Raw genomic sequence first — 27,629 nt, 5'->3', positions numbered from 1 at the left:
TGGTATTGCTACATCTATCACAACGGCTTTCCTCTGTTGTTTATCCACTACGACAATGTCTGGTTGGTTCGCCATTACCATTTTGTCTGTCTGGATCTGGAAGTCCCACAGGATCTTAGCTCTGGCGTTCTCCACCACCTTTGGGGGTGTTTCCCACTTTGATCTCGGGGTTTCCAGTCCATATTCTGCACAGATGTTTCTGTACACTATGCCTGTAACTTGGTTATGTCGTTCCATGTACGCTTTCCCTGCCAGTATCTTGCACCCTGCTGTTATGTGCTGGACTGTCTCAGGGGCCTCCTTGCACAACCTACACCTTGGGTCTTGTCTGGTGTGGTAGATCTGGGCCTCTATTGCTCTGGTGTTTAGGGCCTGTTCCTGGGCGGCCAGGATGAGGGCCTCTGTGCTGTCCTTGAATCCAGCTTTTTCCAGCCATTGGTAGGATTTACTGATATCAGCCACTTGGGTTATTTGCTGGTGGTACATCCCATGTAGGGGCTTGTCCTCCCATGATGGTATCTCTGGCACCTCAACCTCCGTTCCCTGTTGTCTGAGACATTCACTGAGCACATTGTCTGTTGAGGCTTTGTCCCTGATGTATTTATGGATCTTAGTTGTTTCGTCCTGGACTGTGGTTCTCACACTCACTAGTCCTCTGCCTCCTTCCTTGCGGCTTGTGTACAGTCTCAGGGTGCTGGATTTGGGATGGAACCCTCCATGCATTGTTAGTAGTTTTCTAGTCTTAATATCCGTGGCTTTTATCTCCTCCTTTGGCCAGCTAATTATTCCAGCAGGGTCAGAGTCCTGTTGATGTTATACATCTCTAAGCATTCAATGATCCAAGTATGCGGCATTGAGTCATAGGCTTTCTTGTAATCAATCCAAGCCATGCACAGGTTGGTGTGTCGGGTTTTGCAGTCTCAGGCAACTGTGCGGTCTACGAGGAGTTGGTGTTTGGCTCCTCTGCTATTTACTCCAATACCTTTCTGTGCCGTGCCATATATATATATATATATATATATATATATATATATATATATATATATAATGTCTTTGAAAGTAAACATTCAGATGAAAATATTGGTTTTGTTATTCTTGATGTAAATTGTTTCCAATCAATTGTTCTGTTGCTCATAAAAAACTAAAATCTTTTTTTCTTAGGAAAACAGAATAACATCAGATTATATTTTGGAATAAAACACATTGAAATTATTTTATATTTTATATTTATTGCCTCTTGGTCAGATTTTAAAAAAAATTCAACATTTCGTTTTATTGCTTTGCGGATGACGTCCAGATTTATTTGCCCCTAAAACTACTAAATGGTAAAAATGAATCTCTATAGATATTAATAGATTGTTTAGCTGAAGTTAGATCATGGATGGATCTAAATTTTCTTCACCTCAATCATAGCAAAACTCAAGTCCTATTATTTGGTCAAAACCTTCACACTAAAAATCCAGATTTGATTCTTGGTTCTTTTGCTCCGTTTTGTTGGACTTCAGCCAGGAATCTTGGTTTTATCTTTGATAGATGTTTAAAATTTGACAACAAGTTAGTTCAGTTGTTAAATCAAGTTTTTATCACTGGTGGATTTTAGCAAAAGTGAAATCTTATTTTTGTTTTAAGGATTTTATTATCCATCCCTTCATTACATCTGGATTGGATTATTGTAATTCTTTATATAAAGGCCTGGATAAATCCCTGATCCAGCGTCTTCAAGTGATCCAGAACGCAGCAGCTCGGCTTCTTACAGGAACCAGGAAGCGTGACCATATAAGGCCCGTAATGGCCTCCTTACACTGACTGCCTGTTTCGTATCGAATAGATTTTAAGATTCTTTTAACAACTTATAAAGTTTTAAATGGGTTAGCCCCTCCTTCTCTTCAGGATCTTTTGAAATTTCATTCTGTGTCCAGAACTTTAAGATCCAATAATCAGCTGCTATGTTCCTCGGACTCGACTTAAGAGAAAAGGAGATCAGGCTTTCTCCATCGCTGCTCCTATTCTCTGGAATAATCTACCTTTCCAGATTAGATCTGCCCACAGCCTGGATTATTTTAAATCACTTCTTAAAACTCATTTTTATTCTTTGGCATTTAATTGAGGCCTGATATTGTAGCTCTTCTGTTATGATGTTTTTTTTGCTTACTATTATTACTGTTATTATTTTAATATTATATAATCTTTTCTTGTATTGTTTCTCTTTTTCTTTTCATCAACTTATTTTATTGTGTTTTCTGTGCAGCACTTCTTTTAAATCTGTTTTTAAAATATGTTTTAATGTTTGTTTTCACTTGTGATTTGATGATTTATCTTTGGTGATGAGCTCAGCATTTTTCTCAGATTCTCTATCAGATTCAAACCAAGACTCTGGTTGGATGACTCCAACACATTTTTTCCAAACATCTACAGTAAAACAACTATTATATTAGTTCATTACATTATTTTCTGTGAACAAACTTATCTGCATGTCGACTAAAAAGGAGAAATGATGAAATGTGACTACAAATGCATTTTTGTTTTGAAGAATCAAACATTTAATTTCTGAATCATAAATCAATTGAAAGCATAAAGCAGCTTAAATGGATGTTATTCACCTGAATATTCTCTGATTGTTTTACAGTTGATTATCATGATGGTGTTATCCTGGTGAGCCCTGTTCATCCTGTGACTGAAGGAGATCCTGTTACTCTGAGCTGCAGAGATAAAAAACTAAATCTTCTCTCCAATGTGTTTTTCTATCATAATAATAAACTCATCAATAATGATGGCAGAGAGGAGCTGAATATCTCTGCAGTGTCAAAGTCAGATGAAGGTTTCTACAAATGTCAACATTCAGGAAAAGAGTCACTAAGGAGCTGGATGTCTGTTAGAGGTGAGGAGGATTAAAATATTTAATTCATTTTATTCAATAAGAACATTTAAGTTTAATTTAGGAACAAGATAAAGACCAAGAATGTTTATGAATATGTGCTGAAGATTTTTATCTGCATTCAAGTTTGAAATCACATTTTTACAAAACTAACAATACTGACATGAAATCTGATGCTATTTAAGATTTATTCATTTTTAATGTTTCTTTTTTCCAGTAACTGTATCCAGTCCTGTCAGTTCTTCATTTCCTGTCATGTTGATCATTGGACCAGTTGTTGGAGTCGTTCTCATTATTCTCATTATTGTTCTTCTCTTGTTGTGGAGCTGCAGACGGTCCAAAGGTGAAACTTTTTATGATCACATTAGATCATATTCAGTCAAACACTTTATTTGTTCAAATGTTTTAAGTTTATTGTAATGTTTTAACTTGAATCATTAAATATCTTTTTCCCTGCAGATTTAAGCAGTAACAGGTCAGTAAAAATATTTGTTCTCTCTTTCTAATCATGCATCAAATAATTACTTCCATTAATGCATTTATGTCTCTATTATTTTCAGATTGAATCAACCAGAGAGCATCAATCCAGCCTCAGCTACAAATCATGAACTGACCCAGAATGACGGTTCTGTTTACAGTTCTGTGCTTCATGGTTCGTCTCACATTAAACATCTTTATGATTAACTGGAAAGTTTAATCACTTTATAGTTTCCAGATATGTGAACTGAAAACACATGACTTTTGTGATTAAAATACATTATTTGCTGCCACCAAGCGGTGGGAAATGGGAACTGCAAAAATACTTTCTGCCCCATGATAGTTAAGATGATTTTACTTTTTCTAATAATGATTTTATGAACAAAAAAAACAAATAAACACAAAGTGTTACATCCACCAGTCTCGTTTGGTGAGGTAACATTAAAGGAGACCACACAAGGATTTTCTGATTAAATGAAAATTGAATTTATTAAATTACACTACAGAAATAAAACCTCAAAAGGCAATTACCTGAAATGAGAAACCCAAATAGATTAATGCAAAACCCATAACCAACCAGAAATAAGCAAATGCAAAACAAACCTAACAAAACTCAACCATAAGATACAAACCAAACCAATGGAGTTCTGAGGAGGGAGAGGGGAAAAGCCTCCTGTGTGTTGCAGCTTGGCAGCTTCTAAAGCAGCAGAGCACCAATCAGGGAAAAACACCTGCAGAAGGCCTGTCTGCAGAACCCTACAAGGAAAAAGGGCAGAGACACACTGCAGTCGTAACAAGAGTGAATCACATTTCTACATTAATGTTGTTTGGCTAAAAAAAATTAAATAGTAGAATAGAATAGAATTCAACTTTATTGTCATTGCATTGTCCCAAGTACAAGCAACGAGATGTAGTTTGCATCTATCCAGAAGTGCTCTACGAGATATAAATATTTATTTACAGATGTACAAGACTATGTATGTATGGACTATAAGGGGTTATAGCAAAGAGATATAGATATTGTGTATAAATATAAATATGGGAGCTATATGCACAGATTATACAGATTATACAGAATATACAAGAATGTTAGGGAATGGATTATAGATAAATAATGGCAGATAAAATTTACAGGTTGTATGTGTGTGTGAAGAAAACAGTCCGTGATGTGTGTGTGTGTGAGGATAGTCCATGTGTTATTGTTGTATGAGAGGATAGGGGAGTACAGTCCTTATAGTTTATGTTTTATGTCAGGAGGCGTTCAAAAGCGTGACAGCTGTGGGAAAGAAGCTGTTCCGGTGCCTGGTGGTTCTGGTCCGTAGGCTTCTGTAACGCCTCCCAGAGGGCAGGAGGGAAAAGGGTGTGTGTGCTGGGTGAGTGGAGTCCTTTGTGATTTTCCCGGCCCTTTTCAAACACCGCTTCCTGTAGATGTCCTTGATGGCAGGGAGCGGTGACCTGGCAATATACTGGGCAGTTTTCACCACCCTCTGCAGCGCCTGCCGGTCGGAGATAGCGCAGTTCCCGTACCAAGCTGTAATACAGTTGCTGAGGATGCTCTCAATGGTGCAGCGGTAGAAGTTCGTGAGGATCTCTGAGGACAGGTGGTTCTTCCTCAGGGTCCTCATGAAGAAGAGGCGCTGATGCGCCTTCTTAATGAGTTTGGAGCAGCTGGTCGTCCAAGTCAGGTCCTCGGAGATGTGGACTCCCAGGAACTTAAAGGTGTCCACACGCTCCACCACTGTCCCCTTAATGTGGATGGGTGGATGTGGGTCAGTGTTCCTCCTGAAGTCCACGATAAGCTCCTTGGTCTTCTCGGTGTTCAGCTGCAGGTTGTTTTTGTTGCACCACTCAGCCAGACGGTCTACCTCCTCCCTGTAAGCGGCCTCGTCATTATCTCTGATGAGGCCGATCACCGTGGTGTCGTCTACGAACTTGATGATGGCGTTAGAGCCATGGACACGTCTGCAGTCGTAGGTGAAAAGGGAGTAGAGGAAGGGACTCATCACACAGCCTTGTGGCACTCCAGTGTTTATGATGATGGTGGATTAGAAGTGGTTGTCCAGCCGGACATGTTGAGGTCGACTGGTCAGGATGTCGAGCAACCAGTTACACATGAGTGGACTGATGCCAAGGTCTGTGAGTTTGGTAATGAGTTGTGATGGGATGACAGTGTTAAATGCTGAACTAAAATCTAAGAACAGCAGTCTGGCGTAAGTGTTCTTCCTGTCCAGGTGAGAAAGGACAGAGTGCAGCGCTATAGAGACTGCACCCTCTGTGCTCCTGTTCTTCCTGTATGCAAATTGGTGGGGGTCTAGTGTGGGGGGGGAGACAGGATCTGAGGTGTGCTAGGACCAGCCGCTCCAAGCACTTGGTAATGATGGGGGTAAGGGCTACCGGGCGGTAGTCATTGAGCCTGGTTGGGTTGGGATTCTTGGGGATTGGGACGATGGAGGTAGACTTGAAGCAGGTCGGTACCACAGCGCGGGCCAGGGACAGGTTGAAGATGTCCGTCAGCACTCCTGCCAGCTCCCCAGAGCACGTTCTGAGGACACGTCCAGGTATGCCATCAGGACCCGCAGCCTTGTGGGATTTAATCCTGCTTAGAGCCACTCCTACGTCAGTGGGGAGGAAAGTCAGTGGCTGTTGGCCTGGGGTGGTAGCTGCTTTGGTTGCAGTTGTGGAATTCCCTCTCTCAAAATGAGCATAGAAGTTAAGTTCGTTGAGGAAGGAGACATCAGTAGAAGCGGGGGTGGTATTGGGGTTCTTGTAGTCTGTGAGAATCTGAAGGCCTTGCCACATACGTCGGGGGTTGGCGTTAGAAAAATGATCCTCCACCTTCCTTTTGTAGTGGTGTTTGGCCTTCTTGATTCCCTTCTTCAGCTCAGCCCTGGCTGCACTGTAAGTCTGTGCATCCCCTGGCCTGAAGGCGATGTTGCGGGCCTTCAGCAGGAGACGAACGTCTCGGTTCATCCAGGGTCTCTGGTTGGGGTACATGGTAATGCGTTTGTAGGTGGTGACACGTTCTATGGTGGTGGAAATATGGTTCAGTACAGATGAGGCGTACTGATCCAAGTCCCTATGGTGGAAAATAGTCCTATCTGTATTCCTGAACCGGTCCTGGAGCACAGCGTCTGAGCCCTCTGGCCACACCATTACTGTGTTCACGGTAGGTTTCACACGTTGGATGAGTGGTAAGTACCGAGGTGTGAGGAACAGGGAGAGATGGTCTGATTGTCCGATGTTGGGAAGGGGTGTCACATTGTAGGCTCCAGCCAGATTGGAATAGACATAGTCCAGGGTTTTGTCTCCTCTGGTGTGGCAGGAGACATGTTGGTGGAATCTGGGAAGAACTGTCTTCAAGTTGGAGTGATTGAAATCACCTGCAACAATAAAAGCAGCCTCGGGGTAAATAGTACTGATCAATAGTTAGTATTCTTCAACAGTCTATCATTATATAAAGCTAAAACATAATCATAAAATGAAGAAAATTCACACTGGAAACAAATATCAACATATTGTCAGGAAAGACATTAAAGTAATCAAACAGAGATAAAAACAAAAACTATTAGAACATCTACTTTGTTTTAAATTGATGTGATAATTTTATTAATTTTCACTCATTTGAACTTTAACCTTGTTTTATTGTCTTTAGGTGACACTTCCCTCTATGAGACAATCCAACTCAGCAGAGCCTCAGGAAACGGTAAAGTAAATGTTTTATAGCAGCTAAAGACACTGATGACAGAAAGATGACAAAAATACTGAAATATCTCTGATGAAGATAAATTGAAACGCATTAAATATACAAATATAGAACGTAAATACCAATAACAACATATGAAATACAAAATGTAAGATGATTTAAAGATTTTTCTCAACATTAATTTTCTTCTATCTCAGCAGAGAAGATTCATCATCCAGCAGAAGATACTGACTATGCTAATGCTAACCCAGGTAACTGCAGCTCAACATGTGGTTCAGATGGTTAACATCTACATAATAGACATAAAGTATTAACTAAATTTAGTAACCAGAACAAAGGAAATTGCTATAAAAGGTGGTTTGATTCTGCATTCAAATTAATATTTTATTACTCAAAATATTAATTTTAGATTCTTTTAATGATGATTTTAATTGTATCAGTTTATTGCCCTGACATGCTATTTTAAAGGAGATTTAAAGTAAATCACTCCCCACTCGTAGGCGATGACAAAAATGGGAGACAGACGAGCGGATCCATAGAAACAATAATTTATTTTATCCAAAATATGCGCTGTTAGAACTGCTCAGCCAGTCAGAGAGAAGCGTGAACCAATGCTGCTTGTTCCGGTCTGGTCCGGAGGCCAAATCAAGCAGACCCGGTGACTGACTGGATGTCAGTATTTATCAGCCACTGAGTGCATTCAATTAACAGCCCCTCTACCCACTTCCTGAAAAGAACAAAAACAAACAAATAGCGGACTAGAGACACCTACTGGACGGGAGGGGATCGTCACACTGAATTAGAATCAAACATATGATTTTATCTTTGAAAATGTTCAACTATCAGAGGCTTTTATATAATTTTTGATGCTGATTAATATGTGACTCAAATTATTTCTCAATTGACAGGAAAGAGGAATGTGATGGTTGGTTCTCCATCAGGGCTGGTCCAAGGCAAAGGCAACGCAAGCTGATTGTCTGCTTAGGGCCCGGGGCTGTTAGGGGGCCCTGTAAGTGGAAGTCATTCATTTTTTTTATTAATGATTTCTATGTGATTACATTAACAAAAACACACAATTTCCTTATAAAGTTGTGATTTTCAAAAAAATAAAAATGGCCACAGTGGGTCAAGCTTCACCGGTAATATGAGCTGCCTGTAATGTGCAGTGAACCAGTGGAAGATAAGTTAGCAAAACAATGGCGCAAAAAAGACTTAGCTTTCAGGGACAAAGAAAAGAAAGAGGAAGAATAGAAAAAAGCCGAGATAAAGGTATGTTTTTATGTTTCTTGGTAATGTAATGTTTATCAAAAATATTAGTGGAGCTACTAATGGAAAATTTAACAGCTAAACATTTATGCTAGCATCTTTGCACTTGTGTGAAACTGAGCTTTAACTTTAAATGAGTTTATTGTCGTTGTTGGCCTTATATACTTATGAGTTGTTGGCCTTTTTGTTGGCTTATAAACATGTGTTTAACATTTGATAACAATAATTAAAACTTCCCAAAGTTTGACTTTGTCTAGCAAAATGCTTTTACATCAGACTACATGGCTACTGCATTGATCTATCAATGAGCTAATCTTAGCTGTAGTTGGTGATGTATTGTTTGCTGCTGCACATGATATTTTATGTGGCTAAAACCAACATTATTTTTACATCAACTGCTTAAGTATGAGAATCTTCTCCAGGAGCTGTTAAAATTATTTAAAGGCACAGAATCAGCCCAGTACTGATCCACATTCACAGGCGAGAAAAACTCACCTAATATAAATTTAATATCTAGCTATTGGAATTATTAGTATTTCAATATCTGTGTGTGTATTCCCTCTTAAATCCAATACATAGTACATTTTGTTACTTTTACTACCACTAGCATATAGGATACAATTTAAAATGCGCAGTCAGAGATTTAATAAATTTATAGCAGGTGTGCGAATGATCTAATCATCTGACTATTGATTGGATCAATCCACATTAGCAGAAACAAAGCAGGGCTCCAAAACCAAATTTTGCTTCCAGCCCCATGGTGGCTTGGGTCAGCCCTGTTCTTCAGCATACTGCATCAGATAAAAGCTGTTATCTTGTGTAATCCCATATCTTTGTATGCTTTTATTACAATCCTGTGAATAAAAATATTTTCCAAATATCAGATATGCCTCCTTTTGTTTTAGTAGAAAGCTGTCTTTTACATATATTTTCTGTTAGATCTGTGAAATTTAATAAAAACAAATCCTACACATTATTCGTCATGCTGAATGGAAGTGTTTCAACTTTAAGGTACTGCTGATGTGATTCTGTTAGTATTTTTAGACTGCTGCCTTTCTCTTCTTCCATTATTTATAAATGTAGCCACTGATAACATAAACTATTCATAAAAAGTGAACTTAAGACAATCTAAGGTCACTTTAGGGTAAAAATGTCCATGTAGTTTTGGGTTTTTGGCAAACAGACAATTACCAACACTGGGAATGGGAAGATGGACATTTTTGTAATCAGTTTTGTAAGTAACATTTATTTTAAAATAATTTAAATTGCTAATATCTGCTAGAACATGTGGAGTATGTCTGACTACAAGTTTGCTCCAACCACATCAAAAACTCATTTAACGTCCAATAATATCGTTCTACTACAGATGAAGGAACTATTACTGATCAGAACGTCACTTCCCATTTGTGCTGATGGGGCAGTAAATGTGTTGTGTTTTATTTCCCACCACTTGGTGGCAGCAAAGAATATTTTGAATCACAAAGGTGTTTTCAGTTCAAATTTCTGGAAAATACCAGTTTGAGTTATATCAAGTAATTTTAAATTATCCTTCCTGTTCTTGCAATTATTTGTAAATGTAACCACTGATGAAAGAAAACATTCATAAAAGGAAAAGTTAAGACATCCTAATGTCTCTTCAGGTTGAATATGCCATGATGGTGTTGGGTTTTTTAGTAAACAGACAATCAGAAAGGGAAGATGAAACTATTTACTGAACATAGTAATTGTTCAGGAAGATGAATGGCCGTCAATGGGAGCATCAAGCCAGGGCCACACCATGAAGAAAGGTGAGTTAATTGTTGATACATATTGCAGGTGAGGAAGATGATCAGTGGTTCTTACTGATTGTGTATTCTGTGTTGTTTCCAGGATGAACGATGGTGGAGAGTGGACGTCAGGTGAACCACGACAGAGGAAACGCAGTGGTATGAAAAAGTGTTTGCTCCCTTCCTCATTGACTATTATTTTGCATGTTTCTCTTATTTAACTGTTTGATAATAACAAACCGATAAGGGAAAAGAAAAACAAACATAACTGTGGTTTAACACACCTAAGTTGATTTTGTGTAGATACACCCAGATCTGAAAACTGCCTGTTCTCAAGCAGGACGTCACATGAAGAGACAGTTTTATGTGATATTGACTATTTTGAGATTTACATCATGTTATAATGTCATTTACTCATCAAAAACTTAACTGGAGTGTTATTTTGATTCTTTCATGCATGTTTGAGAAATCCTTTAATTTTCCATGGCAACCATTCAACTGTGCAAAAAGGCCTGGGTGGAGCTAGCGCCACCTTGAGGATGAAGTTCCTCAAGGGGTAGTCCAAGCTTCAGAGCTCTCGCCTCACAGATCAGCCCTCTCCATTCATTCCTCCACTCAGCTCTTACACACTAGCCAGCAGCAATTAGCAAACATCCAGTAGAGATGTGCTTCTGCATTATACAAGCTGCTTCTCAGTGCAACGCTGGTAAAAACTTTATTAGGTTAATAGAGGAGCGATGTTATGATGACTTCCTGAAGACAAAGTTTCAGAAAGAGCAGGAGTTTTTAAAGAGACAAAGCCCCAATTTCAAGGCAATAAATTATAAAGTCAAATTTCTTTTAAGTCAAGTTAGTTAACATAGTTCATTGATTGTACTATAAAATTGTACTATGTGACTTGAAAGCACATTATACTGCCCCTTTAATTGTAACAGGCCCACGTTTAACTCTAGCAAATGTGATTGGACTTAAATTTATTCATGCTTTCTTTTGTGAAACCCTAAAGCTAAAAACCTTCCAACTCACTTCTCATAGTGCTACATATAAAATATAACCTTAAATGTCTCACAATGAAAACAAACATATTTTCCACTATATTAAGAGTTTAGCTTTGTTGTGAAGATCTGACTTCACAAAAAAGCGGTGCATAATTTTCAGATTATGCACCGATCTGAAAATGGTGCATAAGATCATTCTTGTTACTTTGTCTCTTTAAGTAGAAAAAGGAAATGTAACAAGTGAGTTTGTTTCAATGCTGTATTTAAGTTCAAGGCCTCAGCAGCAAAAAAACAAAATATAAAGACACTAACTACATTAGAAATGTCAATTTATTTTATTAAAAGCAGTTCAACCTATTATCCTCTGTGTGGAGCTGTAGTACTGGAGAGTTTGTGGGACATGAACTTGCAATAATTTGTTCATTTGCTCTTTGACTCACGTTGGGCATCAATAGCAAAATTACAACATTTTGATTCTGAAATTGGATGAACTGTTCTAAAACTTTGGCCATGTTTAACTAAAGATGAACTCTTAAGACATGACCAGATTATTTCTAGAACATAAACAAGACCAGTGTGGACATGCACTGGACAGAGAAGGTTGCCATGGTAACAAGTGGAAAATCTGTCAGACTGGTGACAAAAACTAACCAATGCGAAGGATGAGATCAATAGTGATGGTCAAATGAAGCTTACTGGTTTTAAAATAATGTTTTATTACTCAAAGCTTTTCAACACAGTCCTCTTTGGTGCCATCTTGTGGTCAATAGTGTGAACTGCAGTTTGGATTTACAGCCTAAAACAAATTACTTCATTCTAACTGTCCACTATAGAGGGTTTTATATACAGCCTCTGCTTTATTATCATGTGATACTTTTGTCTTATAGTGGGAATTCTTAAATTTTTTTCAACATATATTTTTAAGGAGAAAAAATGTGGTCCCTTAAAAATGCTACTGATGATGAATAATCTTTCCTTGACTGAACGTGGGTCATTGTGTCGTCTACATTTCCCTCTGACTCTTTAACGTTTGTGAATATAATTGATAAAATGAGCACTAAAACACACCATAGATCTCACCTTGTTGACTAGTGAATCAGGTATTAAATAACCAAAGCTGTGACCATCTGACTCTGTCCAGACTAATCAGGCCTCATCAGCTCCACACTGACCGTCACTAAGCTTTAGCATTAAAATAGATGGACTGATGGATACATCCTGAATATAACGTCCATATATTTTATAAAATGTTCATTTACCTTTACCTGACACATTAACCACAGAGTGTTGCATGATATTTTGTTAAATCTCTAACATGAGTGTGTCAAGAAAATCCGAGCTCATCCCACTTCCCCATGCTGGAGATTTTAGTTTAACAGTAATAATAAATAAAGTTATCTTTAAAATGAATCACTCAAGTGACATCAAGGCCCAACAGTAGACTTAAGCAGTGGCGCAAAAAGTGGGTATGCAGGGTATGCAACGCATAGGGGCGCTGCACTAGAGGGGGCGCCAAAACCCCGTCTCGAAAAATGTTTTTTTCTTGTTGGCATTTTCTATAATTAACAGAATGAAATGATCAATAACAGGGGAACAGCACTGATTAGGCGCCCCTCTGCTCCTTCACCTCCCCTCCTGTCGCTCTCCCTTCCCATACAGGTGGCTGTGCACGCGCCCCTAAGAGTACGCAGGCGCGTTTTTTTTTTTTTTTTATTTTAGACTACCACTCGTAGTGCACTTGACAAAATGGAGCGGCAGAAAAAAAAGCTGTCCGGGGCGCAAAACAGAAAAAGGAAAAGGGAGAAGGATAAAGATGTTGGCGGGATGAAAAAAAGCCTTTCAATGTGGTTGAAAGATAGTAGGTAAGTACCGTCAGTGTATTAGCAGGACAGGAGGGTTGTAAATAATAAAGTTAGCTAAAGCTAGCAGCTAGCCTAATACGGAATCGTCCCATATTTGGCTGTTAAAAGTTGCCTCCCCTATTAAACCATTAAGGGACGCGATTTGTTTTGTATTTCTATTAATATCTGATACATAAACCTGTCACAGACACATAACCGCGCACTAAGTAAGAATGACCGAAATAAAACTCAGGAAATATTAACACAGGAAAGCTAAAGCTGCTGTGGCGGCAGTGCCCAGCTATGGTCCAACACTTAGCCCTCCTGGGTGCATTTTTTTCACTCATATGTATTATGGATTCTTTAATTAAAGATGAGTTGTTCAAGTTCATGTGTGTATCAGACAAATTAGTCATCAGAGTCACTAAAGCCCTTAAACTCAAAAAGGTTGGTGACCTATTTTACCAACCTTTTTGGCAGGGGGACACTTGAGTTTAAATGTCTTATTCAATACCACTACAGTGGTGTTGTGATGTATCTGATAAGTCAGATCAGATGTAATGTCCAATCAGTAACTGTCATCCAACAAGGAGATGATTTAAATTAAACTTTAATTTCTATTGTAGTTTGACTGCTGTATTTTTTAAGCCTATTTAACACAAAATGTATGTCATTCAGCTGTGATGGTGGAGAGAAAGAAGAGAAGATGATGAAAGAGGAAGAATCAGGACAGACAGGGGAAGGCAACAGGTTGGTCTAATGCAGGTGGAAGTGAGGGAGCAACTAGTCCATCTCAAGCACAAATTTTTAAACATTATTTTTAAAAACGGTAAGATCTGTAATTTTTACAACTAATAATGCTTTTTTGACCACATGACTTAGTGGAGAACACCACAGACAAGGGATGAAGGAGACAGACATGAGGTCAGTGATAGAGGAGACAAGTGATGAGAACAGGTAGGCATTAGGAAAGCAACAAAAACCTATATACCATGATGGTTTGAGTTTCTGATGACCATCTTTGATTGTGTTCTTTTTTTGGGGAAATTAGTGCAGGCAGTCATGGTGAGTCAACCACGAGAAAGGAGAATGAGAAACAGAAAGGTGCAGATGAGGGTGAGGAAGAGCAGAGAGGACTAGATGATGAAGAGAGAGAGAAGCACAGAGCTGCAGAGGAGAGAGCCGAGACAAGGCTTTATTCAGAAGAACCATCTGAATGGCCTTTACCACACAAAATGGGGGACACATTTAGGCAGTACATGGTTGTAAATGGCCCACAGAAAGTTTCTGATGGTCCATATCCAGGATCAGAGAAGAATAAGAAGTGTTTTTCCAAAGCATACTGTTTTCGTTTACTGTCTAATGGAGAGAAAGTTGAACGAGATTGGTTACTGTATTCTAAAAATACTAACAGAGTCTATTGTTTTGCATGTAAGCTTTTTGGTGAAGCTAAAGTTCTTGACACATGCCTTGTGGAGGGGTATAATAACTGGCGATGTCTTTCAAAAACACTGAAGCACCATGAAACCAGTAGTTCTCACATAAATGCTTATCTGACGTGGAAAGAAATGGCATCTCGCTTACGCCTAGGTAAAACTATTGATAGTGAACTGCAGAAAACCATGGCAGCTGAAAAAGCACACTGGAGAAGTGTGTTGACTAGAGTTATCGACTGCATACTTTTCCTTGTAGAGAGAAACTTGCCACTAAGGGGGAAAAATTCTCAGTTAGGAAATCCTAAAAATGGAAATTTTCTGGGAATCCTTGAGCTCATAGCACGATATGATGTAACATTGGCAGAGCATCTTAGAAAGGCTGCCTCCAAACAAACCACTGGATATCTGACATGGTGCACTCAGAATGAATTTTTAGATTCAGTATCAGAGTGTGTTTTGAGTAAAATATCTGCCAAGATCAAGTCCTCTAAGTACTTTGCAGTGGAACTGGACTGCACACCTGATATTTCAAAGCAAGAGCAGGCCTCAGTCATCATTCGATATATGGGGGGTGCGCCGAAGATATGTTTGCATCCACCTCAAAAATATGGAGTTGCGCCCCTGGACTTAAGTGTCAATAAAGTTAGTTTAACAGTAATAATAAATAAAGTTATCTTTAAAATGAATCACTCAAGTGATATCTAGGCCCAACAGTAGACTTAAGTGTCAATAAAATAAATCTGGTTGTGTGTGTTGTTTTTGTCTCATGCAAACTTTGCTTTAATTCTACTTTTCTCTATTTAATCATAAGAAATCATAGTCAGTCAGAGAGAGTCATGAAGCAAGAAAAGCAGGTTTCCTGGAAAAAGAGGAAGTAAGTTCCAGCCTGCAGATTTATAAAAAATAGCTGAGACTATTTCTTATTTTAAATCATGAAAGTTTTAAAGAATGAAATCTAAAACATTTTGGGTAATTTGATAAGATTCAAAGTAAAATACTTATATTAATATTGGTTTACTTGTAATAATATTTACACGAACATTTGTGGGAACAGTTACAAGAAAAACAAGTAACTGTAACTTTGGCATCAAATAATTAGAATCATGTATTATTCTTGGTTTCTTTTCAGAAAAACATCTGTAATAACTCACATTAAGATTATAATAAGTATAATTAATAAGTTATGGTTATAAAATCATAAATGAATGATAAATCAGAGAAGCTGAAGAAAATAAATGTGATATAAGTTATGGTTATAAAATTATAAATGAATGCTAGATCAGAGAAGCTAAAGAAAATAAATGTGATATAAATGTGATTTTGACATTGAACTTGAAATGGTGTAAAAGGTGTAACTGCAATTAAACATCACTGATATGTTGGAGGTAGAGAGTAGGTGAAAGGTGAAAGGCAAGGAACTAACAGGAGAGCAGAGATGATCAACGCCTTATTTAGAGAGTAGGTGAAAGGTTGTGCAGGCAATGGACATAGGAGGTTGAGCAACCCTGAGACATTAGCACAGACATCAGGACATAATGTCTGTAAGACAGTGATGGATATGAAATCATCTGAGCAGTCAGCCAATGAAACAAGCCCAGCAACAGTGCTAGCCAAAGAAACCCTATAAAAGGTGAGTGCAAAAGAGGAACCGTTCGTTGGATCCTCCGGGCAGCTTCGAGCCAAGATCGAGATGGACAAAGAACTCTGCAGCTGAAGAAGAGCCGGGGCCACGGAGCCGAAGACTGTCCGGCCATGGGGACCAACCCGTCAGCCCCACAACCTGTGGCTTCAAATCGCACTTCTCTCATCGGCTGGGTTCAGACCCCAAAGACAAAGATGAAGACAAAGGCAAAGACAAAGAAGAAGAACTGGTGCCTTCCTTCCTGCCAGCACCAAGTCCTGTGTGACCTCACCATCCATGCGGAGAGGAGGCTCATCAGACCTACAGAGATCCCTGCCTTCATCGATCGGCGTCTTCCTCCTGCTGCAACACCTTCTTCATCATCAGACCTGCGGAGATCCTGGCCTTCATCGATCGGCGTCTTCCTCCTGCTGCAACACCTTCTTCATCATCAGACCTGCGGAGATCCTGGCCTTCATCGATCGGCGTCTTCCTCCTGCTGCAACACCTTCTTCATCATCAGGCCAGGTCTGGGGTTCGAAACACCAAACTCCGTCCGTCTCTCTCAAAGGTTCTCTTTTTTTTAGTTCTTAGTATCAGCAGTAGGGAAAGACAGACTAGATGATTGATTTTACTTATTTGATTATTTCTGCTACTGAATTAAGCTGTACTGACCCTTGCAAAAATGCCTTACTAATAAAATATTTAGCATAAAGAAAATCTAAAAGATGTTGTGGACATTCAGTTAATGAGTCACCTTAAAGTTCTTTGATGGTTGTAAAATAGCTGTGATGTTTGATTCTGGAGAGGAAAAAGTTTAAAATGTTTTTAGGTTGCTGGTAGCCCAAATTTAAAACGTCATCCTTGGGACTCGCCCGAGTCACTAAAACCTACCTGGTTCAATAACAAATGCAAGTTGTAAAATAGAGAACGAGCGACCGTTAACAGGTGTGCTCTGTGAAACTAGTTGGCTGTAGGCTGCTCAGTCTGGCTAATTCACAGGGGGAAGAAGGGTGGGACACCTGGATGTTGGCCGTCAGAAACCAGGCGAATCGTTTCTCGAAACCAGCTTAAACAGAGTTTACTTCAGTTCTGGACAGGGTAAATCCCGGCAGATTTAGGAAACTCAATTAACCCGTTAGATGGAGAGCTGGTAGCACATCTCCCCTCTCAGAAGAGGAAGCAGAGAGTGAGAGAGTAGAGACAGAAAGGAGGGGGGGGGGTGTTGCGCAACAACAAGTGACATAAATTATCATGCTCTTTATTTCTTGACCCAGGACGACACCTAAAGACATTCAAATGCCCGACTCATCCCATAATCCTTTGCACCTCATGTCTTAAAGCTAAAATGGCGTTTTAACACATGGTCCTACATGTTATACACCAGATCAGCCATCTTTTATTCACAGACCTTGTTCCAGGAAACACGTACAACTGATTATCTGATATGACCGCCATTTTAACACTTACGTCCACTTCCGTTCCTACACACAAACACACCCACACAAAATGTGATTAGAAATATGCTGATAAGTTTCCATGGTGATGCTCTGTAAGATGCATGTTCCCCCATCGTTCTTAGAATTGTTTCTGAGCAGCAAAATGACCCTGAGTTTAAGTTTTACCCAGAAATGTTTCTGTATGAGATAGTTTCTCTCACAACTTCCTCAAAAAATCCACAAGTATGCACAGTATCTGTACAGCAATCTATCATTGTTCATTGAGCAAATGTTATTTATGAGGCTGTTCTGTTCTGGTGGTGGTGACCTGCAGCCTATAACAGACCAGAGGGTAAAACTAGACAGGATGGTGCTCAGCAGATGAAGGTCAGTCAGTGGCAGAAAGTCAAAGTTACTGTTTTAATATTTCTCTCTCTGTGTGTAAAGTTCACACATCAAAACAGGAGAATGTTTAAAATGAGAATGAGCAAATTGTTTTTTGCAAACTATTATATAGCAACTCTGTATAGCAACATGCTTTCAAATTTAGTGTTTTTTGTTTATTTGTATATTTTTTTGCTAGCCTGAACAGAATGTTGTGCATAAGATGAAAATATCTCTGCAACGGACAGGAAATACAAACCAGCATCAAGTGCTGCAGCCTCAGTGGCTGCTGTGGTGTGAAGTTAGTATGAAAGGGAAGGAAACACAGAGAGGGGATTGTAAGAGGAAGACGCATGAAACTTATTGATGTCATATATATTTTAGACTTAACTTCTCCTTTTATATGAACACAATTCAAACCAAGTAGACGCCTTTCAGTTGAGCTGTGCAGCCGTTCTGGATGCCAGGATGAAACCTGCTCTGCTCTGCATGCTGGGCTTTTTCTGTAAGTACATCACTGACTTTCTGCTCAGAGTTTAAGGAAAATATTTCTTCATGATAACATGTGGCCGTGTATCTCTGTTACGATCTAATAGTGTTGAAAAGAGAAGACTCGAGTCTTTTTCCTCATTTTGTAATCAGCATTGCAATTCAAGCGGCTTTGGTCTCTTGTTTTTACAAACATTGGACATAATGTGATATTTATGTCTTTATTATTTTTATACAGTCTTTTTTTTTTAATCTTCATCTAAAATGAATACACCGTATTTTCCGCACTATAAGGCGCATAGAATAGACGCTACCATAGAAGCTGGGGTTACGTTATGCATCCATTAGATGGAACTGCGCTAAAGGGAATGTCAACAAAATAGTCAGATAGGTCAGTCAAACTTTATTAATAGATTACAAACCAGCGTTCTGAAAATGAACAGCTGCTGCTTCCTCCACTTCTGCACCATTGATTCGTTCATGTTAAATTCTCTCTCTGCTGCTCTATTCCCATGTTCTACTGCGTGACTGATCGCCTTGAGCTTAAACTCTGCATCGTAAGCGTGTCTCTTAATAAGAGCCATTTTGGGGTCTTTACACAAATCCCAGCGTGCACCTTGCGTTTCTTCTTCTACTGGGGAAAATGAAGTCGGCGGCTGCTTACCGTAGTTGCGAGACCTGTTGTGGCTCAATATTGGTCCATATATAAGGCGCACCGGATTATAAGGCGCACTGTCTGCTTTTGAGAAAATTGAAGGTTTTTAGGTGCGCCTTATAGTGCGGAAAATACGGTAATCACATTGTGATTTTTATTCTTAACCAGCTGGATTATGTCTGACCAAACCTTGATCTTTATTGCAGTGCTCAGTTCTTTGCTTCATGGACGTGCTGATGGTAAGTAAGTTGTTTTGGATTTAACTTAAAGGAAGAAATATGGTGTTTTTCCAATGCATTTATTTTTGTTTTGTACCGACGTTTAGCCTAATTTTGCAAGTAAAGGAACAAACACTGCAGTAATCGGCACTTAAGTATCACAATTCTTGGTTTTATAGCAAATGGTCCCTATTTGAGGGAACGTTTGCTCTTGTATCACTGGAATATATTATATTGACATGTTATGATGTACAGTAGATGAGAGGAAGCTGAGCAAAAAGAAAACTAATTTTGAAACCTATGGTTGTGCAGAACAACTTGTTCCTCTTTGTGTCTATTTGCCGACTCTGAAGACTGACCTGGAGTGTCAATTTATAATTTCAAAGACAAAACAAGTAGATTTATGAGCTGGGATGATGAGTATGTGGAGTGTAGACGGCGAACAAGGAAAGAGAGCTCCGGCTAGTCAAGGCAACCAGGCAAAAGCAGCTGTTAGCTTGGACTTAAATCAGAACATGGCAGTGATGGATTTAGAAAGAAGTGACTGGAATAGTTTGGACTGTAGTGACGAGGAAGAGATGGGTGGTCAAAATGAAGGAAAAGGTGGGGAAGGATGGTAAGAAGCAGCGAGCCGCTGAAAGAAAGAGGAAAAAGTGAAGTGAGGAAAGTACAGAAGGCACTGATAGTGAAGGCATTGAGGAAAGAGCAGAATAATTAAAAAATCCAATTATGAATATTATAGGAGAAGGGGTGATAAAAGAAATAATGAAAGTAAAGGAATTATCACAGGAGTGCCTTTAAGTGTAAATATGAAAGATTTAGTTGGGACTTTAAAAGAAAGAAATTTGGAAGTAAAAGGAGCACGAAGGCTGACAAGGGGTCCAGAGAAAGTTGAGACAGAAACTGTGTTGGTGGAGTTTGAAACAAAAGAAGTGCCAAAGGAGGTTTTCTTTGGTTTGATAAGATTTAGTGTCAGGGAATTTGTGCCTAAACCATTAAGATGTTTCAATTGTCAGGAATTTGGCCATGTTGCAAAACTGTGTAAAGGAAAAAGGAGATGTGCTCAATGTTCTGGAGACCATGGATATGGAAAATGTGGAACTGGAGTAAAACCAAAGTGCTGTAGTTGTGGAGGAGAGCATAGTGTTGCTTTTTGGGATGTGAAGTGATAAAACATCAAACAATTATACAGAAAACAAAGGTTATGCAGAAAGTAACATATGTAAAATGGTTGAAAAGAGAAACAAAATGAAAAATCTTTGACAGGAGAAAAACAAGTAATTCAAAAGGTTATGGAAATGGTCAAAAGAAAATAGAAGAGGAAAAAAAGAAAATGGTGACTTTTATTGCATCATTTCCCGGATGATCTGTCCCGCTGTGTCTTTGTTAATGTCAAGTTAATATATTACCTGTCAATTACGTTGAGCTATCCAGACCATTGGAAACATCGAGACTAATCTGAACAGAGCAATAAACGTGAAAACAGCCATGAATGAACGAGTCCGTAAAGTTGTGCAACTAAACGCCAATATAATTATTAATATTAAGATAAGTGTCACAAATCTGTGCAGCAGCCATCTGAACTGTGGAGCCGCAGGAAGAGCTCTGCGCTCTGACACCAAACGCAGGGCGTAACGCACAACCTGGAGGCTGGGGGGTTAAAATCCTTCTTAGAGTTTTCCAGACAATAGTGGACCACACAAAAACATGCACAAATTACTAACATTTTTTTTGTACTGTAACCATTAAAAAATCTCCCCTTCAGTTCAACCTTATAAGTGGAGACACATTGTTGATGTTACCGTTATAAAATAGCTTACAATTAAGTATTGGCAAAGATCCATGTAATTTTCACAGCGTTGTTGTTAGCAGCTGCTGAAAGTAACTAAAAGTTACCTTTAATGTAACTTAGTTACTTTCCAAATCAAGTAGTCAGTAATTTAACTAAGTTACTTTTTCAAGGAGTAATCAGTAATCTGATTAAAGCTACTTTTTCAAAGTAACTATGCCATCACTGGTTGGGGATGACAGAGCAAAAATCATTTCATGTATATAACAAAGAATTTAGTTCAACAGTGTTGTGGCCTTTGAGACCTACATGGACATGGAAATATTTTAATATAGACAAATCATTATCAAATATTAAGGAAAGAAACATAACAGATACCTACCAAGAATTTTATAATCAAATACAGAATAAATATAATGATTATTTGCAAATTTATACTGATGGTTCGAAAAACCCCAAAAATGAAGTGACTGGTGTAGCAGTAGTGATTCCTGAATTAAAGAGTAATATTTCAAAAAGATCATCTAATTATCTCAGTATATATGCAGTCGAATTATGTGCTATATTATTAGCTTTAGAATGGGTGGAGGATACTAATATAAATAAAATAATAGTTTGTAGCGATTCATTATCTGCATTGTTGAGTATTGAAAAAGGAAGTACAAATAATCATCAAAATATATTATTTGAGATTATGGCTGTTCATCACAGAATTTGTGAACAAAATACAAAATGTAATATTATTTTGGACTCCTGCTCATCTGGGTATTTTGGGTAATGAAAGAGCAGATAGGTTGGCTAAGGAGGCTGTTAAAAAAGAAGATATTGATATGCCAATAAAGTTATCTAAATCTGAAGGCAAAAGTATAGTTTGGAGAGAAAGTAAGAAGATATGGAAAATTAGGTGGGATAATGAAATAAATGGAAGGCCTTTATATAGGATACAAAATACAATTGATGTAGTAAGGATTAGAGGAATAAACAGGAGGGAGGAGATAATTATGAATAGAATAAGAACCGGTCACAGTTTTTTAAATGCAACTCTTTTTAAGATGGGGAAACATCTTACTGGTTTATGTAGTTTATGCAGCAGCTGCACGTTGTATCCAAAACATTAACAGCAGGAAATGATTTTTTAAATGCCTTTGTAAAATGTAAATGGCAAGTCGCTCAGTGATCTGGTGGATTGGACATCATGTGACTTACTGAGCTCCACATCCGCTGTTGCTTTGCATTGAGTCAGGAATATCGGTGGTCGGGGAAATGAAACAATCAATCAAATAATCTGAGAAAGGGACGCAAAGTTTTGATATTAATTGTCGACACTAAGACAGCAAGATAATAAGATCCAAAGGGAAAACATTTCACAGGTCAGTAAAAAGCTTTACTTAGAAAGTGGAGAGTAGGTTAGTTATGCTAGCTTAACTTTTATCACCTTAACATGTACTCTTGCTGCGTAGTTTGGAGTATTTTATTTCAGTTAATACAAACATAGATTTTCTGACAGATAATCAGAAATGCAGTTAGCTAATCAACCACCATTAATTTTCAGGCATCACTTCCTAATGATGCAAAATGAAAATTCAAAAACATAAATCTGCAACGGACAGAATGTCCTGTTAGATGTTTCTACATCCTTTTTTGTGTAGGAAATAGTTTTGCGGTTTGTCATCAAATAGGACGAAATATTTCATAAAGTATATTGGAGCCACAATTTGTAACATTTTAAATCATGGCTCATATTAAGTCAAGTTAAATTATGGGCCTTTATGAAGAGAAATTTGCTTTTTTCTCTCTCTTTTTTAGAACTGACAGAAACCAAACTATAGATTTATTAGCAGAGATAATATATATTTTACATATCCAAACATCAGCATCTCAGCTTTAAGCCACATTTTATGGAATCCAGTAACATCGATGGTCACTCTACTCACCAACTTCCCCAACCAAACCCAAAACAGGTTTTGCATCTTTAATATTTGCTCTATTAAAGACACATCATATCTCATCTGCTATGTGTAAGTCAGCAGGACAAAAGGTTTAGCCAACCTACTGAGGGACAGCTGTGGAGTCAGAATCACATAGTTGAAAAATACAAAGTTTGATTTATTTGGTTTAGACTGAAGTTACTTATTCTGATTTTGAAAAGTTTAATAACATTTTGATTGTTACAGAATCTCATGTTGTTGGTGTTTTTATCACTTGATAAATCAGACAATAAAAGGCAACTATGTGATAATTGTTCACCAAAAATATTACTGAATTGTGAAACTGTTTTCTACTGTAGGCAAAAATTCAGCAAATACAGGCTGATTCCATAAATTAGAAAATGACTGAAAAGTTCCTTTGTCAGCAGTTTCATCACCAAGTGAAAGACATTATATAGATTAATTAGATTACATATGTTTTAACATATTTTTGTTTTCTAGTATGTTTAAAAACTCCTAAAAGATTATTTTCAAAAGGTCCTATTAATCTGACAAACCTCCCAGCTCCTCTTCATCTCCACCAACATGCAACACAAAGTGAGAGGTTTTATGTTTGTAAGATGTCAAACATTTTTCAGGTAAATGTTTAAATTAAAAATTTTAAGATACTATGACACCTTGAAAGTCCAAAGAAACATTTGTTTTGCAAATTCTAAGCATTTTTCAAATAAGATTCACAGTGGTAAATGACTGATTGTTGTTCTGTGATTTATAAGAGTATATTTATAATGGCTTTTATTTTGATTGATATGCTCAGAAAATCACTGACAGCATTTGTTTTTATGTTTCTATAATCTGGCAACTTTGAGAGCAGAGATTAAATACACTAATAATCTAACTTGCTGAAGTCTCATTTATGATTTGATGAGAAAGGATTCACATTGTTGCAAATGAATCCTAATCTATGCAATGATGGTTGTTGCTGTTTTCTAACCTGCAGAAATCAAGACAACTTTGAAAGCAGACAAATCTACCATACCACCAGGGGGCAGTGTGACATTAACCTGTTCTGTGGACAAACCTGCTGATTTAACATTTGAGCTCTTCAGAAGATCTTCATTCTTCTATTATACCAGAGTTTCTCCTCGATCAGATGTAGTTTTCAGCATCACAGAAGGAGGAATTTACATCTGCAGAGGATCCATGACAGAGACAAACTTTGTGACAACTATGAGTGATGAAGTCACCATTTATAAGAGAGGTGAGTTTATAAATTTATCTGGGAAGAAAACATTGTAAACTTTCTGACAAAAAATTCATTTTGAAATGATCACTAAAGGAAGTTTGTTACTCTGTCACATTTAGAGAAATAATATCTTGTTCTAAATGTAAATATGAGTTAAGATTCATAATTTGTTCAATTATTAATATTCATTCAGCTGAATTGAATCACTTTGTTTAAGGTTTTGCTGACAAAATGTGCAGAAATATGAGAAAAAAACAAATTAACTCTATTTCTTTATATTTATTTATGTTTTTGTGAGATGTTGTGGTGCACATTGAGATTTACATTCTTCCAAGACATTTTAATGACATTTTATTGATACAGTTTAATAAAATTTATGACATAAAATATATGTTAAATGACACATCAGAGGAAAAATTCTTAGATTGACATTATTATTACAGATGCTACACGGTATAATTAATTGTTTAGTTTTCAGACTCTTTGTTTTTCTAATCATGTTTCTTCCTGTAGTTTCCAACAGAGTTTCAGTCACTTCACAACCAAACCGATCTCTGATATACGAAGGAGAGAAAGTCACTCTGAGATGTGAGATCCAGGATGATGGAGGAACTGAGTGGACATATGAATGGAAAACAACCAATAGAAACTTTTCATCATCCAGTGAATATATGATCATCTCAGCTACTAAGGCTGACAGTGGAGAATACAGCTGTAAGGGTAGAAGAGGCTACGAGTTTACAGGATGGAGTGAAGCCATCAGACTGACAGTGTCATGTGAGTCAGACTGACCTCCATTCATCCTGAAAGTGTCTTTAGTTCCCTGATCTCTATAAAATGAACAGAACTCAATAATATCTCCATTTCACAGAAAGAACTGACTGCAGGCTAAACTGTGACTTTTGTGAAAGTTATATAAAGAAGAAAAACTATTTTCCATCCATAAAGTTTCATAAACAGGAAGCTTAAAGAGGAACTGGATTATTTCAGAGAGAGATTAGAGGTTTAGTGACGCAGATGCAAAATTTTGTGGAGTAAAATATTTTATGAAAATATTTACTAATGCAACAACATTTTTAATGTTCTGCCTTGGAGCTGTGGATCATTTAAATATGGAGGTTTGTTTGTCAAAACTTGGTTCTCACAATTCATTGACTGATTGATCGCTTCATATTAGTAAAGAACATCTTGGCTACATTAGACATTAGACTCAGACTTTTTGTATAAACTGTGTTAAATAAGCTACAACCAATCTGTGTGTGATGTTGCTGAAATAATCTAACTGGACTTGAGTTTGAATTGTCAGGTCAGATGTGGAATTTCACCAAAATGATTTTTGGAACAAATAAATTTCCTCCAGCTCTTGTTGATAAAAAACATGATGGAAAATCTAGTTTTTTAGGCTCCTGCAGAGTTTATATTTCTCAGTTTGAAAAAGTACATGTTATATTTTGGTGTATATATTTTTATTAGAACAAAATGATTCCAGAAATAATAAAAAATTCATATTCTATTTTTTTTAAATATTGTTCTGATTTTCAAACTCAACAGCTGATAAACCCAGAGCCACCCTGAAGGCAGAGACAAGAATCATACAGCAGGGGGCAGTGTTACACTGAACTGCTCTGTTGAAGGATCTACTGGCTGGGAGTTCAGGTACACATATACATATTATTCTGTAGTTGGATCCTCCAGAAACACAGAACCAGATGGAACCATCAGAGTCTCAGAGGGAGGAGAGTTCAGCTGCAGAGGAAGAAGAGGAGACTCATCTTTTGAATCAGAAACCAGTGAAGAGGTCACCATTCAGAAAACTGGTGAGTTTAGTTATCAGGTCATCACCATGACAACACTTGATCTTTGAAACTCAAATTTGTTTCCTAGTTTTTCAGAATATGTAATTATTAAAATAGAATAATGATTAATCAACAGGACAGAGAAATATTTACAGTTTCATGATTTGACTTTTTTTTATTTCCACTGAAACCACCAAAGTAATCAGATGTTATAAATAATTTAATCTGATCTCAAATATTAAGAATTAACAACATCCTGCTGTAAAATATGTTCATCAGACTATAGAAAGTTTTTTCTATTTTTATGTTAAATATATCTTCAATTGGATTCTGATGTATTTAAACTGTTAACATTTTCAGTTAAGTTTCTGATTTACACAGTTTAACAAATGATTTACTTTACTATAAATATTTTGACACTTGCGCAGAGTAAATATGTGCTTCTTCATATCATTTTATATGTTCAGGTTCATTTATTTCTATTAATTTCCAAACCTGATATTTCTTTATGTGAACAGTTTCTAAGCCGACTGTGATCCTGCGACCACGTTGGTCTCTGAACGAAGAAGATAATGTCTATCTGGAGTGTGAAATCCAGGAAGAAGCTCTGTGGACGTATGAATGGAGAAAAAACAATTTCAATTATAATCCAACATCCAGGATCATCACAGCTAACAGTGGAAATTATAGCTGCAAAGGAACAAGTGACTATTTCTTAACACAGTGGAGTGATGTCATCACATTAACTATCTGTAAGTTATTAACTTTTGACCTACAATAATCAAGCAAGCAACATTAAAATAGCTTAAACAAATGAACATAAAAGCAGCTGCTGCAGTTTAACACATTTAGCTTCTTAAGTAAAAACACATTTGCCCAAATGATCAGAATATGCCTCTATTTGGTGAAAATGCAATTATTAATATAACATTTTATGGATGAATATGTTTGCTGTGTAAGTGTTTGAAACTCTTAATTTCTTTCTGCTTTGCTACAAGTTAAGCTGATGTCATTTTATTTTGAAAGGTTCTTGTTAAATAAAACAAAAACTAATCTTAAAGGAGCTGCTGGACAGTTTGGAAGAAACATTGATACTTTTTAAGTGATTTTAGAAAGTAGCTTCTCTCTGGGAAAGTGTTAAATTAACACTTAAATTTTACTCTGGACTGTTGTGGTAAACTGCTAACCAGATATTTATTTCTTTAGCTCCCAATAAACCCAGTTTGATTCTGCAACCCAACTGGTCTCAGATATATGAAGGAGAGAAAGTCACTCTGAGATGTGAGATCCAGGATGATGGAGGAACTGAGTGGACGTATGAATGGAGACCAAGCAATGGAAACTTTCCATCATCCAGTGAATACAGCATCATATCTGCTACTGAGTACCACAGTGGAAAATACAGCTGCAGAGGAAATAGAGGGTTTTCCTTTACACCATGGAGTAATGTTGTTAAAATAACTGTATGTAAGTTGATTATTTATTACTGACAAGTGATCATTTTTAATGACAGTAGCAGGGCCGTGCAGAGACCTATGGAGGGGCAGGGGCTCAAATTTAAAAAAGGGGCACATTGAACAAAAACTCCGTACAACAACACAGCAACAACCCATATTAATCAAGAATCTAATTGGATTCTACTGTATCATTGCTATCAAGCAGGGGAATGCAAAGCAAATATAATCTATATTTTCCCCAACAG

The 27,629-nt window shown here is 37.5% G+C and overlaps 2 protein-coding genes across 2 annotated transcripts in view; both read left to right on the top strand.

Moving 5' to 3' along the window:
- The window catches only part of LOC111610872, a 289,364-nt gene that overhangs the window by 11,839 nt on the left and 249,896 nt on the right, over positions 1–27,629 (top strand). Inside the window, exons 7-8 of the mRNA XM_023345919.1 lie at positions 2,627–2,878; positions 3,093–3,218. Of these exons, the coding sequence (XP_023201687.1) occupies positions 2,627–2,878; positions 3,093–3,218 (378 nt within the window). The remainder of the gene's footprint in view (positions 1–2,626; positions 2,879–3,092; positions 3,219–27,629) is intronic.
- On the top strand, positions 17,290–25,787 carry LOC111610873 (putative high affinity immunoglobulin gamma Fc receptor IC). The gene is made up of 5 exons (XM_023345922.1): positions 17,290–18,311; positions 19,157–19,189; positions 23,886–24,146; positions 24,645–24,908; positions 25,683–25,787. Exons 1-5 carry the CDS (start codon positions 18,275–18,277, stop codon positions 25,748–25,750), a joined length of 663 nt encoding a protein of 220 aa, XP_023201690.1. The 5' UTR covers positions 17,290–18,274; the 3' UTR covers positions 25,751–25,787.

Source organism: Xiphophorus maculatus, chromosome 14 (genome assembly GCF_002775205.1).
Source record: "Xiphophorus maculatus strain JP 163 A chromosome 14, X_maculatus-5.0-male, whole genome shotgun sequence".
Lineage (NCBI taxonomy): Eukaryota > Metazoa > Chordata > Actinopteri > Cyprinodontiformes > Poeciliidae > Xiphophorus > Xiphophorus maculatus.
Note: the sequence above shows the minus strand (reverse complement) of the source record. Positions and strands in the feature narration are given on the sequence as shown.